General features: G+C 38.3%; 1 protein-coding gene across 1 annotated transcript in view; it reads right to left on the bottom strand.

Moving 5' to 3' along the window:
* Window positions 1-18,568, bottom strand: part of si:ch211-186j3.6 (neural-cadherin) — a 617,862-nt gene that overhangs the window by 432,285 nt on the left and 167,009 nt on the right. Inside the window, exon 2 of the mRNA XM_041792306.1 lies at window positions 5,453-5,650. Within this exon, the coding sequence (XP_041648240.1) occupies window positions 5,453-5,650 (198 nt within the window). The remainder of the gene's footprint in view (window positions 1-5,452; window positions 5,651-18,568) is intronic.

Below are 18,568 nucleotides of genomic sequence, written 5' to 3'. Positions count from 1 at the left end.
TTTCTTTAAACGAGAACTTACCAAAAGCTTGTCAGGGTAGGGAAGATGTTGTCGCCCGTCTCCCAACCAGACTTTGCATAAATTTATTCACCGGTACTCCACAATTTACACTTACAGCACTGGTAGCATGTCTGCTAGGAGAGGTGCATGCATATAACCTCATTTTGTCCTGTCACTCTTATTGGCCAGTCACGGATGTGAAAGGCAGAATGGTACTCCAATCCCTTTTGAGAATTTTTCTGAGAGCTTTCCAAGATGAATGCAGAATATATCTATGTACAGTGCTTAACAAATTTATTAGACCACCCTAACCCTAACTAAAGTAAGGTTTATGCCATAGCTGCCCTACATTAACAGCAATGGTAATTACCAAAATCATTGTTTATGTTTCTGCAACGGTTAATACACCAACTCGTGGAAGCTCTCTAACCAAAATGATATTTTTAATACTAAAATATAATTATTATTGTTATCCATGAATTTTCAAATTTACTGATTTACAAAAAAACTGAAAAAATAGTAAAGCACATTAATATTTCTTGATTTATATGTCAAATTATAGTTATTTACAGTTATATTACAGTAACCCTGGAGGAAGGGTTTTGAGAGTGTCACTTCCTGTTGAGGGCGTGGCTTGATTAAGAGTCAGTTTTTAAATATAAAATAAGTTTGTTAAATAAAGAACATCTTCTGCACATAGATTCGTTTCACTGCAGCCAAGAATGGACAAAATAAAGCTGGCTCTACTGCAGTCCGCTTGTTTCTTCAGGCCTCCACAGGGTTCCTGAGGAGCATGAAGAGGAGCTGTTGTCACTTCGATTTACTCTGAAACCTCACAGCTAAGGGCCACTTAATCCTATAAACTTCATCTTTAAACATAGCCTTCTTAGAAACACACTGGTGATGGGAGTAATATCCTTGGAGAATAGAGAATCCGAAGGAAACATTGAGAGCAATTCAGAGTAGCGGGTGGTCTTTTCAGGTAGATGTGGATGGAATTTAATCACATGTAGGCTATTTGAAGAAAATGGTGGTAACATTTCTCACTCATAAAATCAGCAGATATATTAAAAGAACGCAAAGAATGCATGAGATTTTTCATCCAAATTCTTTTTTTTTTCTAGACCGGGGGGCGGGAACCTGGCTCCAGAGCTGTGCCAAATTTGAAATAAAGGAAACTAATTGTTCAACATTAAATGAATTTCTTTTGTAATGCTATATTGAGATAGTTTTGTATATTTTATCTATAAAACGTGTATCTCTTTCATTCAATTGTAACTTTATTTTTACAAGTAGGTCTATTTTGTCAACTTAAGTATGATTCATATCATGCCTCTATGGCGCAGCACATACTGGTGATTTCCTGTCTCGGGAGCAAAGGTCGGGACGCGGTCTTGCCACAAATGACACCTGAAGCAGGAGTTTTGTGCTCTTCATCACATGAGTTAAGTTTTGAATTTCTTAAATCTGGTTTAGCACATCGAGAGAGAAGGTCAGGATGTAAACACAACGATCAACTTTGATGTTTTATACCAAGCCCGTGCATCCGTTGGAATAAAGTAGTGTCAGCGGGGAATGTGAGTGGTGATAATGTTAAAAACAGCGTGAAAAACTAATACAAGTTCACACTTAACAGCATCAGTCAGGTAAAGAATGAGAGAAAGGAGGCCAAGGGATCAAAAGAGGGCTGTTTGAGCAAAATGAACAGGTTAGCTCAAGTTTTATTGTAATTCTCTCTGCTGCTGTGAAGTCGATATTATAATTCAGAAGACTGATGCATTTGATGATTGTTTAAATAGTTCTGGCGTGTTATGAATGTAAGGTTCAGTGTGCGAGTGTGCATTTGTGCTGTAAAAGATGGGATTGTTGATGTTTGAGCTGAAAATGTCTCGTGCGTTAATGTAGCTGACACACAGCTGATTCTACTCTCATGGATATTTGGAGTGATCATTGTGATTGCTCCGGTTTGTCATTCTGACTGTATTGTTGATGAAGTCTGTGACCCAGTGGTCATGGATGCTATTGTTTATTGATCAGGCCAAAACGCGTCTTTCCTACTGCACACCTGTAAGTGACGTAGATTGACAGACAGCAGCATAGAGAGAGGAGATGAAGTGGAGAAGGTTTTATCTGTAGGTGACCAGTAGGCTACTGCAATATCCTGCATTAACTCTGTCTGACAGCAGGTGTAAGGAATGTGTTTTGATGAATAAAGAAGTAATGATAATGATTATGTCAGTATCGTTAAGAATAAAAATAAATAATCACTGGCTCACAATAGCACTTATAGATAAAAATCTGTACACAGTTGTTTCTATTGTAGTTCTAAATCCATAAATGCATCAACATAAAAATTATGATTAAAATGCCAAGTAAGAATAAAATAACTACTAAGTGTAAAGTTATCATTGAGACCAAACATATCAGTGGATGTCCACACACCTTTGCTCAGTCAGTTATGTTGATAGACAAAGACTTAGGCTAACTGACTGCGTCACCTTCATTGGGAGGTTCAAATATGTTTTGGTGCTCTTCAAAGATTTTCTGGAAGAAGATGCAACCAAAAATGGCTCTTTCACTAAAAAGATTCCTGACCCCTGTTCTAGACCTACTTATGTTTCATACTGGGAAGGCTTTCAGCATGACAGAAAAGAGTAGCCAGACACATAAAAGCCCCCCAAGGTTACAACTCATAGTCGAACAGTGTTAACGGCTGCTTTACAAGAAACTGTGCAAGTATTTCTGCCAAAAGGAGCTGTCAGTAATATCATAAATGCTGGCTGAACTTGCACCATAACACAATGAATATGACTGAACTGTCAGATTTGAAGGTATGGGGCATTTAAAAGCTGATTTCTTTTTGACTGTGGGATTGAAGAGATCTGAGAAGAATGCCCTCTATCACTGGATGCTGTGTTAACAAAATAAATGCAACCAACATCAGCTGATTCAAACAAGAAGTTTAAATTGGGAAACTAAAATCAATGTTTTTGTTTTTAATGTAGTTTCCAATGTGATTCATCCTCAGCTACCCCCATGGGTAAAATTGGATGACAGTCTCGTTAGAGGTAGTGCTCCAAAATGGGCGGACAAAATCATTACACTGCAGACAATAAGAAAAGCAATTATTTTTCATGGAGGAGAGATGAATTATATTACACTGGAAAATAACCAAGTGTGCATGAAATACTTAGCAGCCCATTAGAGGCAGAAATATACGGAGAGACAAAGTTGATTCTGCATTATGGTAAATATTTAGGAGAAGTTAAAGATGGAGGAGTTTGTTCCATCTCTATCAGGAAAACCAGTGATGGAGATTTTAACATTTGAATGAATGGTTTACCAATGCAGGACTTATTATGATAACAGAGCACTTATAATCATTATAATCTATGTTTAAATGTCAGTCTACTTATATTAGATTGGTAATTACAATATTTAAACATGATGATGACTGAAATGCGAACAATGATCCCATATACAGATCTCTTTTTTGTAAATACTTTTATGTGCTTGAGTATTTTTTTTTTTACTTTTACTTGGGTATATTTCAGGGGAATTATTACATTTTAAAAGGCAAAGTAAATAATTAATAACTAATAAGCAAGGGAGAAAGCGAGGGCTTTCTTTCAACAACATGAACCATGAATGATTCATCATTTCACACCAAAACATTTCCCTATAGGTCAGGGCACACCATATAGTAAAAAACCATGTTGGAGATAAACACTCAGAGATTTTGGTCCATACTGACATGATAGCATCACACAGATATTTAAGACGATTCGAGCTTTGTGACATGATGCATAATCCCGCTGGAAGTATCCATCAGAAGATGGGTACACTTTGGTCATAAAATATTCTGTATAGACAAGATGTGTTTGTCACATTAATTCCAAACTGAGCCTTTATTTTGAAAAGCACAAACTAGAACAGTAACCATACTGTGTTTATCTTGAATGTGATGTATTCTACTGATGTGGGCATATGTGCCAAAATAAGGTAAATATGGCACTCTTTTTATCATTTTCCATTTTTGTAGGAGCCCTCACTTGGTAACATGCATGCCAAAATGGAATAAAGCCATGATGCAGCTGTTATGAGGCTGAGGTTATGAGGATGCATTTTACATTTTGAATGTGTATATCATGTACAGATTAAGTCAGAGCTGGTCCAATGTAGTGTTGTCTCTATGGTCATGAGAAAGTTGCTTCAAAATAGACATAGAAACGTCTCCAGAGTCAGATGAAAGTTTCCAGATGGACATAGTCAGTGTCCAGGGCCCATTAAAGAATGCTAAGAGAGAGTTTGGTATGTTTGTGCTCACACTGATCAGATGAGCTGGACTTTGGGGTCAAGGGTACTTTGTTCTGGGCCCTGGTCACAAATGTGAAACCACCCTTATTTACATGAGTTTCAGGGGAAACAGCCTTGTCTGTCAGTGATGGTTGTGTATTCAAATAAGCCGTTATGTTGTCATTTAAGGGGGAAAAAAACACTTTTTATGCAGTTTTGCCTTATTAAAAAAAGAAAAAAATGACTGTTTAAAAGATGTCATCATTTGTGGCCACGAGCGGTTTAGGTAAAAAAATAAGTGAGTAAATAAATCAAAAGAAGTTAAAAACATACTGAGTGTTGGTAGTGATCCCCCAGAGTATTTATCTGTTGTGCAAAACTTTCCAGGGATCAGGAGAATATTCTGTCTCTGTATGATCTACAACAAATGATCTGTAAATGAAGTCTATAAAGAGCTCAAATAGTACTATTATTCATATGACAAAGGATTTGATAGCACTGGGACTGTTGGAGGCACAGCACTTTTTTCACATCTGTGGTGCCGCTGCACATGACAAGGATGTAAGTTTTATTTTCTTCGTTAACCTTCTTGCTCCATTCAGGAAGGAAGCTTGTTTTAAAACCAGAAAGTCACATCTCAATGTCATATCTCTTTTTTTTAAGCTGGCCTTACACTGAAAAAGTTTATTTTCCTCCTATCTCATCATTATTATGCAGACAAAACTATGCTGTGTCAGCATTAGAGTACAACTTCCTGCACATTAAAGGTGCAGATAGTTTCTCTCTTCAGATGCAAAACAAGAGCAACCTGCACAGTGCAGGAAAACTTAGTCTGTGCATGAACATCATTAGAGCTGAATGCTTTCTAGTGTAGACCTTTAGACCAAGCAAATAGAGAGCATTAGAGAAAATAATGTGCAATATTTGAAGCTTTTAGCAGCTGCAATCCATTCTCAGTGAATCATGCTCTAAGTGTATTGCTACAAATAGCAGAAACAGCAGTTTGAGGGATTACTTTGTTCAGTTAATGCACTCTGATATGCCATGTGAATGACCATTTATTACAAAGTCAGAGTACAGGGAAATAAATGACCACTTTTTTTGATAAAAGAAGAAAGCACAAAAAGCACATGAAGAATAGAGATAAATGGCCTACCATCAGACAGAAAGTACTCCACTTCACCGTTGTTGCCTTCATCCCCGTCCAGAGCAAACAGTTTGTAGACTAATGAACCTGCAGGAGCATCAGGGGAGACCACAGCCAGGTAGGGGGAGGGAACCATACTCCATTCAGGGACGTTGTCGTTTACATCCGTCACAGTTAGCTCAACCCTGACCAGGTACCAGTCTGGACCTGCAGAGAGTTAAAAAGAAGATGGAAATTTAAATGAGTCGCTAAACAATGAGTTCATTGAAGGAAATGGCTCTAGTGATTTCCTATATTGAATTTAGAAACATACTGTTCATAAATGGAAGAATGGATGAATGAATTAGTGAGTAAATAAAAGCAAAGATTGAGTAATTGCAAAGCCCAGAGCAAGCTCTTATTGTAATCAAAACATCACAATAACTTTGAGTATGATAAAAGGCAGCCATGGTCCTTAAACTGCTGACCCACACAGGAACACTGACAGATTTAGACTACAGATGTCAACCAGTGGTGTAAGAGATTGTTTTTGATTCGCGATCCGTACAGAACATCCCAGATGGTCTAACACATGTCCTGTGGATTAATTACTAAATGTGTTTAATATGCAGTTTCTGCAGCTAAACCTCAGTTCAGAATGTCAGGAACAAATGTCAGGTCAAAGTGTTGTGTTATAAACCATGTATGTAATCTGTACAGCATGTGTGTTTGGTGTTTGGTGCTGCAGTATGTAAATTTGGACAATCTGCATCCATGCCAGGAAAATAGTTGGCAGTATGGAAAAAAGAAGCAGCCTTTCTAAGAACAGTTCCAGCATCTGTAGAAGTTAGAGCTAGTTTGAGGTTACACAGAAAATCTTTTTAAAGTCAGTCCCAACATCTTCTAGAAGCTTTAGGAGTGAGCTGCAAGCCTAAGCAGTTCATTTTCTACTTGAAGTCAGGGTGAGCAGGAAATATTGAGCAAAATGTACAGCAAGTTAGTGGGAGATATTATATCCTTAGACTGCAGAATGCCAGAATACCAAGAATGGACCACATTAGTTTCACTTTCAATGCCAAAGGGCTAATTTGTTACAAATTATTGGATATTTTCAATCTAACTTCTTTCGTGACTACAATGTTATGTAAGACAGAATATGTTATTTCTATTATATTTAATTAAACCAACATTGTTTTCAAAACCTAGTACCAATATAAATTGCTAGTTTAATGAGCTATAAAGAGAATTACATCCATTTCAAGCTAAATTTTTCAATGCTTTAAACACAATAGTTGCTGCTAAGTTTGATATTTTGAAACAGTAAATGCCATTTCTTTCACAAATACATTTGGTGATGCAAAAGTTTTACAAAAAAATGAAAACATCCAGTAATATTCTGCCGAGCACCAAACGCTAACCTGACATGCCAGATAGATTCGTTTCACACATTCATCTGGTAAACCTTCCACAGGTGGTGTTTGAGAAAGGGCAGAGCCTTTAAAAAAAACATGGAGGAATTGGAGAAACGTTCTATCTGTCACATCTTTGTGGGCCAATTAGAGCAACAAAACACATGACTTTGTAGCTCCAAACCGAGTTGTGCCACTACGAGGATTAAACGCCATAGAGAGCTGCAAAACATGGACCATGGCGACTGTAGACATGTTAGTACATGACTTTCGTCATTTTTGAAAAGAAAACAACTAAATTCTTTGTTCTTGTTTTAATGAAGAAATGTTGTCAAGTTCTGATAGAACTTACGCTTTAGCAGCATCTACACTAATCTCTTCAGTTCAGACGGAAGCTTCACAAGATGGATTCTCCAGTAAGAAACAAGGAAACTGGCAAATCCATCTGCTCTGCAAGGATAACCAAATGCACACCGGCAATCAGGTAATAAGAATCATTTGTATTTTTCATGTTTTGATGGCAACTTTCGTCATGTTTTTTCCATGTTTGCAATTCATCTATATCTAAAATTGGCTTAGGAGCTGCACTGAGTGAGGTGGAAGGTGTTTTGTGGCCCTCAGGCCACCAGCTGCCCACCCCTGCTGTAGACAGTCCAGTAAATGAGCAGTGCAATCCAAATAAACGTGATGAAATCATTTCCTTAAGTTTGCTGGTTGTGAGGATGTTCTTCTCTAAATACTGGCAATATGTTGAACTACACGCACCACTGCTATGAAGGCAAATATCCTTAACATAATGTCATATGGCAGAGTCTGTTTCTTTATCCATGTATGTGTTGGTCTCTTCATGTCATGGTCCACAGGGAGAGTCACTGCTGGCATTTTTTTCCAGTGCACCCTCTGAAGCTTCCTTGGTGCACCAGTGCTGCAGGAGTTGTGTATGTCCTTGCTTGTTAGCCGTGCTAACATTATCAGTGCTACCTCTGGGCATGCCTTCTTAAAGTACTGCATTGTCTATGGAGCGGTAAGAAATTCAGCCTGCATTCAGATATGCATTTATTGAAGGCATGCATTGAAACACACTTTTGATTCCTCAATGGTAGATGAAGCAAATTACCTATTCATTAAATGTGCAAATCTCTACAAATTGACAACCAAGATCTTCAGTGAAAATTTAAATGTCCATGGTCACATTAGAAGCCACCAGTTGGGGTTAAAATGATTGCAACAATGTTCTAAGAGACACTCAGCATCCCTTTAATGAACAGGAAGCTATTGCTGATTTGCTTGGCACTCACATCCATGTGGGCAACCTCCCATACAAAAAGTTTTCCAAAAATCTTTGAAGGCATGAGTAACCTGAGCTTGGCAGGCAGTGCCCTGCCATAGTTTATGAACTGTGGTATTTGTTGGTGGATAAAACCCATGCCGAAGCTGGCCAGGAGAATTGCACATACATGTTCCTTGTCAAGAGAAGCGTTCAGTGGGGCTCTTTGCTCTAGTTTTAATAACGAAATGCAGACAAGGTCTGAAATATCTGCTGATATACTTTTGAAACATCCTAGCTATTTGCCACTCTGGCAGCAGCTACACAGTAAAAACTTGGGCGTTGATATCTAAGGGTTAAATATTTCAGCAAGTGTATTTTGAGTGAAATGGTTTTCAGTGTTGGAGTTATTTGACATTGTTGATCAACCAGTGTTGGTTTACCTCTGTAAAGAGTCTAAGCCAACACATCGCCCAGATTTTGAAATTGCAGTGGGCCCAGTTTCCCATGATGCCCCCCTCCAGACATCCCAACCCCCACTTTAGAAACCACTGGCTTAACCTCGTAAGACCTTGCATGCACATATGAGTACATTACATTTTGGCTTTTCTACAACATATTTCTATGAGATGAGTGTTGAGAATTATCACCGAAGTTTAAGCAATTTGCATGAAATAATGGGAGAATTAGCTGTTTGTATATCAGGGTATCAGTTTGAAAATTCTTAAGTATTTTCAAAGAAGTTGTGCAGCTATGGTATATATATTTTGGAGAGTTTTGTTGGAAGTTTTGGGGAAATGTGCTTTGGATGTTTGTGATTATTTGTTTGGACATTTTTGGACACTGTCATTGAAATTTCAGAAGATTCATTTGTAAAATTTGGGTAACTTTATTGGGAATGGGAGGTTGATGCTTTATAATTTTCAAGAATTTTCATGGAAGTTTCTGGGAATTTGTTTGGATGTTTCTGTTATTTATGAAATGTATTTGTACATTTTTTGGAATTTGCCTAGAAATTTGATGGGGAATTTGCTTTTTTTCACATAGAATTTTTGGGAAAAAGTTTTGAAATGTTGAGGCTTTATGATAAAGTTTCACTGAAACATTTAGGGACTACTTGAATATGAAGAATATGTGTGGATTTTGGAGTGGAAACTTTCCAAGAAATCCTTTTTTTAAAGACAAGGCTGATGCTTGACCTTATGAGGTCCTACGTATTCCAAAAGAAGTGGGGGAAACTAAAAATGCATTCCAAACAAAAGCTCAGGTCTCAGGAGGTTAAGGGATCACAGTGTTTGATTTGTGTCAAATTTTCAGAAACATAACCTATTCCTTAAACTTAAGCTGTACACAGTGACACTGCCAAACTCATCCTGTATTTTTCTGCAAACATTTCTCTTAGTCAATCACATGGGCCTAAATTTGACTGTAATTTCCCTCTTTTCTCTTATGTGAATAGCTGACACAGACATGTGATCATGTAGAAATTGAGGGCATCTTTGTATCTAAACCAGTAATTATAATCAGTGTTGCTCTATCTGCACTCATAGTAAACAGCCATCACTCTGACATGGGCAAAACACACTAAAGTGTCCAGTTCAGACCTCATCAGTACTCCCACGCTCAAAGCTGCAGCGCACAGCAGTGTTTGCTGGGCCACAGCAGGGGGGCAGAGGAGTAATTTCAGGGCTGGAGCTGGAGGATTGCTCTCCACTCTGTCACTTTAGGTACCTGTTGAAAATTGATAGCTCATTTTTACTCCAAATGCTGCATCACTTGCTGACACGTGTTTACATTTACAGCAAATCTACATGGTGGATATTCTTCTGATTTACATTTTAAACTGTAAACATGAATGCACATTTGGAGAGGAGAAAATTCCAGTATGTGTGACTGAACAGTAAATGAAGGAAGGCACAGGAGGGCTGGGAAAGGAGAGAAATGAATGCTTCAGAGGGTGCAATCCCATAATACAGAGCGCAGTGAGAGGTCTGAGGTGAGTGATTAGTTATTAGTCAAGTGTCGCATGAACAAGATTAGGAGTGAAACGCAGAGGCTGAGAAATGACCCTGTGGTTGTTATAGTAACACAAGAACAACCAAAAGTGGGGGATCTGAGGAGGAAGAGAAAAAAGGAAACCATGAGAGAGCAATTGCATAAATCAATGGCATTAGAGAAGAGAGGGAGCAAGGGAACGTTTGAAAGGAATAAAAACATAAGCGTACATCAAACGAAGCCAGAAATTAAGGAAGCACATCCTACAAAAAATGTATAACACACTTGACTCTGGGGTTCAATCCATGTATTTGTTGATAATCTCTCACACTCTCTCCTTCTATCTGTCTTCCTCCCTCCCTCTCTCCCTGTGGTCGTAACAGATTCAGAATTAATTGGCAAAAGGACAATGCAGCTTTGGGGAAGAAGGGCCGGCATTACCCAGATAATAAATCATTGGGCTAATATACGCAGTGCCATGCCAAAATACATACACATGCAAGCACGCACACACACAGCGACTCCTCTCTCACTAATAACGATCATCAGTGGATTAGTGGCTAATGAAGGACCATTGGGAGATGCAGCTTGGTTCTGTTGCCATCTCACACACTAATGCAGCTCACAGGATCTAATGATATGTTGCAATCCCAAGAAACAGTGCAATTACTAACAGAAGACTCCTCAATTCACAGACCTCATTTGCTCCAATGGGTTGTAGTCCAAGTTTAAGAGTTCCTGCACCTTCATTTTCTCTTGCTCTCAGAGCACATTTACTGTAAGAGATGCCCTGAAACCCTATCCCCAATCAGCTCTAATATGCCCGTTTCAGTCATTTTGAGGAGCAAGAGGCCTTCATCCCTTCTTACCCTCCAAAAGAAAAGACACTCAATACTTTGCTGATGTGTTTATTTTGTCAAGTAAAACTATGACCAAAACTACTAACTACTTTTCATGACATAAACTAGACTAAAACAAACAAAAATAGATCTGTGATGACTAAAACTGACAAAAACTAAGTCTAGTTTTTGTCAAGATGACTAAAACTAGACTAAAATGTGATGTAGTTTTCGTCAGACATTCAAAATCCGTCATATTTCTCCACTGTGGGTAAATCTGTCAAAAAACAGTGAAGCTGTATCTCTTCTGTCTCTCAGATGTAGAAAGCAGGGACCCCAGGTTTGGAAGGGTGTAGAGATCACACTACCATGATTTGGTGCCAAAATTTAGGCAAGAAAATAAAGACTAAAATGTCAGGACTTTTTATGGATTAAAACTAGACTAAAATGTTTTGGAGTTTTTGTTGATGAAAACTTGACTAAAACTAAAAAGGATAGAAATTACTAAAACGTGATTGAAAATAAATGCATTTCATTTAAAGACTAAAACTAAGACTTAGATTAAAAATTGCTGCCAAAATTAACACTGATGGGATTAAGGTGCAGCGCTTTGCTTTCCTGAATGATGTCACTGCTCCTACAAGTACCGGCTCCTAGTGCTGGGCCTCAGAGCGCTCACATATCTGGTGAATGGTGAACTGAAATCAATTTGCAACTAATGAACGAGAACATGAGCCTACTTCACTGCAGAGACAGTGAACAATCGTTCATGTTCCAAGAAGAACAGAGACTGGCTGAAGACGGCGTGCCAAAGCTAGACATGTGCTTTGGCATTGATCCAGTTTGCTTTTGAAGTAAAAGACTGTTTTTTTTCTCCAGTGCTGAGACTATCCAATTTTCACATGAAGCTTTATCGTTTGTTTTTGTCCAGGACAATTGTTTGGTGAATGAAGTTACTCGCAAATTTCTATATTTTAAGTCAGGAACACTCTTGTCACACAGTTTTACTTGGCAGAGAGGGCTCTGATCAAAGGTGCTCTCTGGGTTACTCAAACAGCATGCTTTGACTTTCCAAGGAGCGCATGGCTAGATCCCCCATATGGATGGATACATGAATGACAATGCATAGTGAATACAATCAAATTAGTTCAAAAGCAATAATCCTTGGTAGAATGAATCTGAATATGAGGGTGCAACAAGCTTTACGCTATAAAGGAGGAGGCTGGGGTGGAGGAGGTAAAGCTTAGCCAGCAGCAGCAGTGTAGTGCATCAGCATTAACCCTTTGACTTCCACACAGGGCTTGACATTTACACCTGCCAACTAGCCAAATGCAGGTGGATTTCAGCCGTGGCAGGTACCAGATTGACTCCAACTCACCACTTTGGCCAGTGGAATTTATCAGTGTCACATCCTCAGCATTCTCTGGTGGAGATTTGTCTGACTGAGAACTAGATATGTTTTATGAAACCAGCTGCATTAATAGTCAGTGTTTTAATATTGGTATGAACTAAATATCCATTAAGAGGGAAATGGAGCATGTGTTTCATCTCATACCAGACGTACCCAATATGGCATACAGCACAGAGTTTCCTAACAACAAAACTGTGGCTAGTGGAAATGCTTAGTGGCTAATAACTGTTCAAAAACAAGTAGCCATGGTGGGCTATATATATATATATATATATATATATATATATATATATATAACATCACAGATAGTAGAATTTGTTAAATAGCCTTTCATTTATTTAACAAATATATTTTTTGACTTATCTCTAAATACTTATAAAATCAACAATGCGATTTCATTGAAATCAAGTACAACACGCAATGCTAATTTATTCACTGTAAACAGAAACTCAGTGAACATTTATGAACAGAGATCTGTTTGCTGCTGCTGTCTTGGCCAGAACACTTTTGAAAAAGAGATTGTTAATCTCAAAGAGGCTTTCTCCTGGTTAAATAAAGGTTAAATAAAACAAATTTATAAAATGCACCATCAGTGAAGTTGCTGTCTCAGTAACATAGGGGACGATGTTAACATTATTGATGTCTATGAATGTTGGATGGCACACTGACATTAATGTAATATCAACTACTGGTTCAGTGGGTCACTAACAGCCATTGTTGTAAATGGTAGCACAGTTAGTCCACATTAGGTGAAATGGTAACTTCAAAACACTTTTACAGAGAGTACTATCTGACATTTCAGGTAATAGTTAAAAATCAGTTAAATCAACTTGTAATTTAGTGTGATGGACTTAAAATATCAAGTTTGATAATTATGCAAAGCAATTGACTTTGCAAGAGATTTTAAGTCAAATCGACTTGGCATTTAGTTTGTTGTACCTAAAAACTTAAGTTGAATTAACTCAAGTTTTCATTATACATTACTTAAATTTATTAGGGCAACCGGTTTCCTCAAAAATTTTAAGTAAATTCAACTCATCCGGGCTTACAGTGTAGAAGGTCTAGAAATGATATATAAAAAGATTTTTTTTTATTACCTGGATGTTTGCTCTTACTCTGAGATATCCAAGGAGCTGTGCAGCACTGAGTCACACCGCTTTTTTTTTCACAGTTTTGAGACGATGATATTTATGTACAGTAGCGCCTCCCATTAGATATAATCAGTGTTACATACACTAGTCAGTGAGGTGAATGAGGATAAATAGCAAAGATTGGTTTTCAGGGTTTTAAATACAGCAATATGGTGGTGAAAAAAGGTCAACTGCACGGTTACAATGCAAGTTAAAGGGTTAATGCAAGCAGGAATATGTGATAAGTACATCATCTTTAAATACACTGCTGTGTTGAGAGCAAGAGGTGTGGGAGCTGGGAGGCGATAATTGGGATTCAGCTGGCTGTCAGCTGATCCCGGGTTGGCGTTTGACTACCGTTTCCTGCATGAACTAACGCAAGGCTCCATTTCTTTTTGTAGTTCTTCCTCATTTTATGAAAATCCTGTCATAGATCAAAGGCTGGTCTTTCCTGTTGACAACTGAATAACGTTAGGTCCTCAGCCATATTAAAGTTGCTGTACATGTAAATCAGAACTGAATCCCTAAACATGTGACAATTCTAGGAATCAAGTTGCAGTAAAAATATCAAATTACTAAAGAACAGCATGGCTTTTTTCACTTTTTTGTGAAACAAAGCATCTGATCCATGGTGTACGTGCAAAGAAGAGAAATCTGAGAATCTAAAATGCACACAAGTTACTTAAGAGTTACCTCGTACCTAAAAGTTACTTAGGTAAGGTTTTTGTTTTTTGATTATGTACTATTTTATTTTTATTTGTTATTTTTTCAGGTTTTAGTTTCCATAAGTTTGGTTTTTAACCGTATGGTCAACTTCAGAGCCTGCAACAATTCACAAGAAAAAAAAAAACAACACTTTAAACCACAATATTTTTTATATTTTTTGTGTACTGTCCACATTTAGAGATTAGTGTGGATGCTGCTAAAGCGCCAGTTTTATCAGAACTTGACGATATTTCTTCGTTAAAGAAGAACAAAGAACAGCAGTTAGTTGTTTTCTTTTCAAAAACAGCGAAAGTCGTGTACTGACATGTCTATAGTCACCATGGTTCGTGCTATGCAGACTTTACTACTCTGTAGAGGCTTGGTGTGGCATCATGTTTTGTTGCTCTGATTTGCACGTAAAGATGTGACAGACAGAATGTTCATCCAATCACCCTCCGAGTGTTTTTTCAAAGCCTCTGCCCTTTCCCAAATGCTGTCTATGAGTGGTTTATCAGATGGATGTGTGAAACGATCCATCTGGCGTGTCAGGTTAGCCCATGGCGGCACTTGCTGCTTGTTAAGAGGAACAGGAAGGATATGCGCTTTCACATCAGAGCCTCCAAAAGGCTCCAATAACACCAGAAAAGTCATAGATTTGTTGCTACTTGCTTTATGGAGAGTCACTATAGGGGTGTTGAAACTCACTAAATATAGAGACAAAGTCGCTACGTTGGCAACACTGATACACCTGGGAAGAACTCATAGGTCCCTCCTTCTGCAGTACATGTTAGTGCTTTTCCTTTTTTTTTTTTTTCCTTAAACCATGCCCACTTCAAATTTCTGACCAATCACACAGTAGTTGTCTGACACCACAAGAGAAATAGAGTTCTGCTCAGATGATGTTTCGAGAACAAGCTGTCAGAACACCTAAACAAGGGCTGCAAGAAAAGAAGGACGTCATTATTTTCTCGCAGCTGAGAGAGAAACATGAGTGTGCAACAGGCCTATTTCTGCCAAATTTGTCACAATAAAATCTCCAAAAGTAAAGAGTTTTTTAAAGGGCAGCATCAGAAAATGGATTGTATGTGGCAGCAGCTTCACTACTCAGATGTCTCATATAGACTTGAGAGAAATTTAAGTTAATATCGCATGTGCACTTAGAAAATGAAACGTCAGAGGGCCTTAAGTCTTTACACGCATGATGAGAAAATAAAATTACTAAACTATCACTCTGTCATGACATGAACATGTCAAGCAGAGGGCTGACAGGTTGCACATTCAGATACTGCCTCATTTTTTATAATTTTTAAACTTTATTTTACAGGCTTACCAGTTTTGTCAGTGCTGTAATTTTGTCTGGTGGCTTATATTACAGCCTCCTGTCATATAACACACCTAAAACCTATTTTACATATCTTTGCAGTGATTTTAACAGTTGTTTTATCTTGACCCCTGTCGTGTCTCTCTGCCTCCCTCTACATTCAGCTGAAACCTCTAACCTGTACTTTACAATTGAAGCAGAAGCATTAATAGATAAGAGTTTATGACTCTATTTGGACAAAACTTGTAAGTGTGGGATGATTAAAAAAGGAGTCGGGGATGAACATGAGCAAGTTCATGTTTTGGTCTGTGAACCTGGTTCAAAATTTTGAATCGTAAAATTTTGTATGTGCATAAGTTCATTTTAATATGTTTGAACCAAACTGGCAGTGTTCTCTTTTTGTATTTGCAAAACACTGAATATTTCACTCTCTGAGCAAAGTGTAGACAGGTTGATTGATAATCAATAACTTAACATGCAAGAAAAAAAAAAAAAAACATCCAAAAACAAAGGATTTAACCCATCTCTGTCAGGGGCCAGGTCACCCTACTGGCAGGAAAAACCCAGGGGAAGCTCTGCACTTTAATGGAAAATTGAAGATATGTAGATATGTGCTCTAGCGTTTTTGTTTTTCATGTTTTTTATGGTCAGAGCACAATCTGTGGTCACGTTTGTAGAAGAGTTAAGATATTCATTTTGCAAAGGCTCTAATATTTTCTGTTGTTTCTGCTTCTGGTAGCTTAAAAAGGCTTTATGGAGTTTGACACAGCAAATATTTCTACTTTTTACAGCTGAATCTGGAGATTTCTTGGTTGCATTAATCTGTGTTCCTTGCCTGTCTGTTTGTTAAAATAGTTATCATTGACCAGCAGATAAGCATAGGCCTGAATGCAAATCTGACTTTAATGTGGCAAAATTCTCCTTTCTCCTTTAAATCAACCAACCATTGATCCAATTGCAGTGCCTCTAAAAAGTATTCACCTGGTTGGATATGTTACCCTTTTATAGATTTTATAATTCCTCCATGATCAGCAATATCAAATAAATAAAAATATGTAATGTAAAATAAGTGACTGTCTAAATATTCATACCCTTCAAATATGTATTTAGTAGAAACACCTTTGGCTGCGATCACAGCAATGATTCTGTGTGGATAGGTCTCAATCAGGCTTAACATCTGGACACTGCAATTTTAGTTAATTCGTCAGTTTACAAGGGATCAGTGAACAGCCTTTTAAGAGTCAAGCCACACATTTTCTATGGGACTGAGGTCTGGGCTTTCACCTTGTTGTCTTTAAACCATTTCTGTGCAGCTTTTGCTGGATGCCCCGGGCCATTGTCTTGCTGTTTTCACTTTGACATTAAGGAGGGGGGCTGCACGGCAGCACAGGGGTTAGCTGTGGAGTTTGCGGCGGGGTTGCAAAGTTTGCATGTTCTCCCTGTGCATGTTCTCTCCTGGTACTCTGGTTCCTCCTACCTCCAAAGACATGCTCGTTAGGCTAGCTGCATTGTAAATCGGTAATAGGTGTGAGTGTAAGCGTGTCTGGTTGTCTGTCTCTATATGTCAGCCCTGCAATTGACTGGTGACCAGTCCAGGATGTCCCCCACCTCTCACCCAATGACAGCTGGGATAGGCCCCAGCTGCCCCCCCGCAACCCCCAACAGGATAAGCGATATAGAAAATCGATGGTTGGATTAAAGAGGGTTTTTTTGGGGGGGTAAAAAAGCCATAACATCATTGCTCATGATTGATTTTTTTTTTATAACCAGTAAGGGGTAGAACATCCAATAGAATTGGATTCAAACCAGTAACTTTCTTGCTGTGAGCCAACAGCACAAACAACTACACAACCTTTAGCTGTAAAGAACTGTTTTCTATGAGAAACTTTTTGGTCAGTTCTCTTCTCAGAAACAAATGTATGAAAACTTTTTTGTAGTATTTTTCCCAGCATTTATCACCAATAGGAATCTGGGCAAACAGAGCTTTAAAGTAAGTTTTTCTAAGTCACATTCAGTGGACTAAAGCACTCACACCCCCATCTCTTCCCATTTCTAACAGGCTTTATCAGTCTGTCAGATCAAACAGCAGCAGACCGCACAGCCTGTCTCTGTTTTATTCAGTCAGAAAGCTGTCCACCCTGCTGCGCGCTGCCCAATGCTGCGGACTGTCCCTTTTACAACTCTGAGCTCTGATAGGTTTTACAGTGGGGGGAGAAAAACATTGTTCTCCGTTGGCTCTGTCATTAAGTGCAACCATTACAATTTAAATCTTGCAATGCAGGCTCTGATAAGCTGTAGGTAATGAAGCAAAAGCTGAGTTTGTGCTACCAGGAAGAAAATGAAGCACAATTATTTCTTCAGCATCAATGCTTTCCTTTTTTAAAGCCCTGCCTGAAAAACAAAATAATGCTGAGACATGGCACGACCCTTCACACAACAGGAATGCTACAATATTTTTCACTAAAACTAAATACAGTGTGTTTCTCATAGTGCCTTCCTCTGTAGTTTTAGTGCAATAGAATTCTTTGAAACGATAAATAAATGTATCTATTGATAAAAATGGACCAGAACAAGAGCTTCAGTTTGAGAAGTTTTGTTTTCAAATATCTGTATAAATGAACTGAAGTGAGGCCAGATTTGTAAATTATATCTGTATGCCCTGTGTACAGATGCACTTGTCCTTGACCCATGCCCTGGTTCAAATATAGCCCGTGGCCCCTGTCCTGTATCATTCCACACATTCTCCCTATCCCCATTCCTGACTCTCGCTCCCCTGTCCTCTCTACAATAAAGGCATGAATGGCTGGATAGAGATCTTGGAAAGAAAAATAATTGAACTGAACTTCTTGCATCTGTTTTTACAGAGGTGAACAACATATTGCAGCAGCCATCCGTTGTAGAACAGATAGAGACTTTCTGGATTTGCAGAAGATATCAAGTGAACCTGAAAATGCACTTTAAGAACACAGTTCTCTTTGTGCAGCCAGGCAGTGAAACAGGTTCCTTATACAGAGCAGGGGCCCCAAACTGTAGAGGGAAAAAACTGACTTCAAAATACTCCACAAAAAC

Source organism: Cheilinus undulatus, linkage group 1, assembly GCF_018320785.1.
Source record: "Cheilinus undulatus linkage group 1, ASM1832078v1, whole genome shotgun sequence".
Lineage (NCBI taxonomy): Eukaryota > Metazoa > Chordata > Actinopteri > Labriformes > Labridae > Cheilinus > Cheilinus undulatus.
Note: the sequence above shows the minus strand (reverse complement) of the source record. Positions and strands in the feature narration are given on the sequence as shown.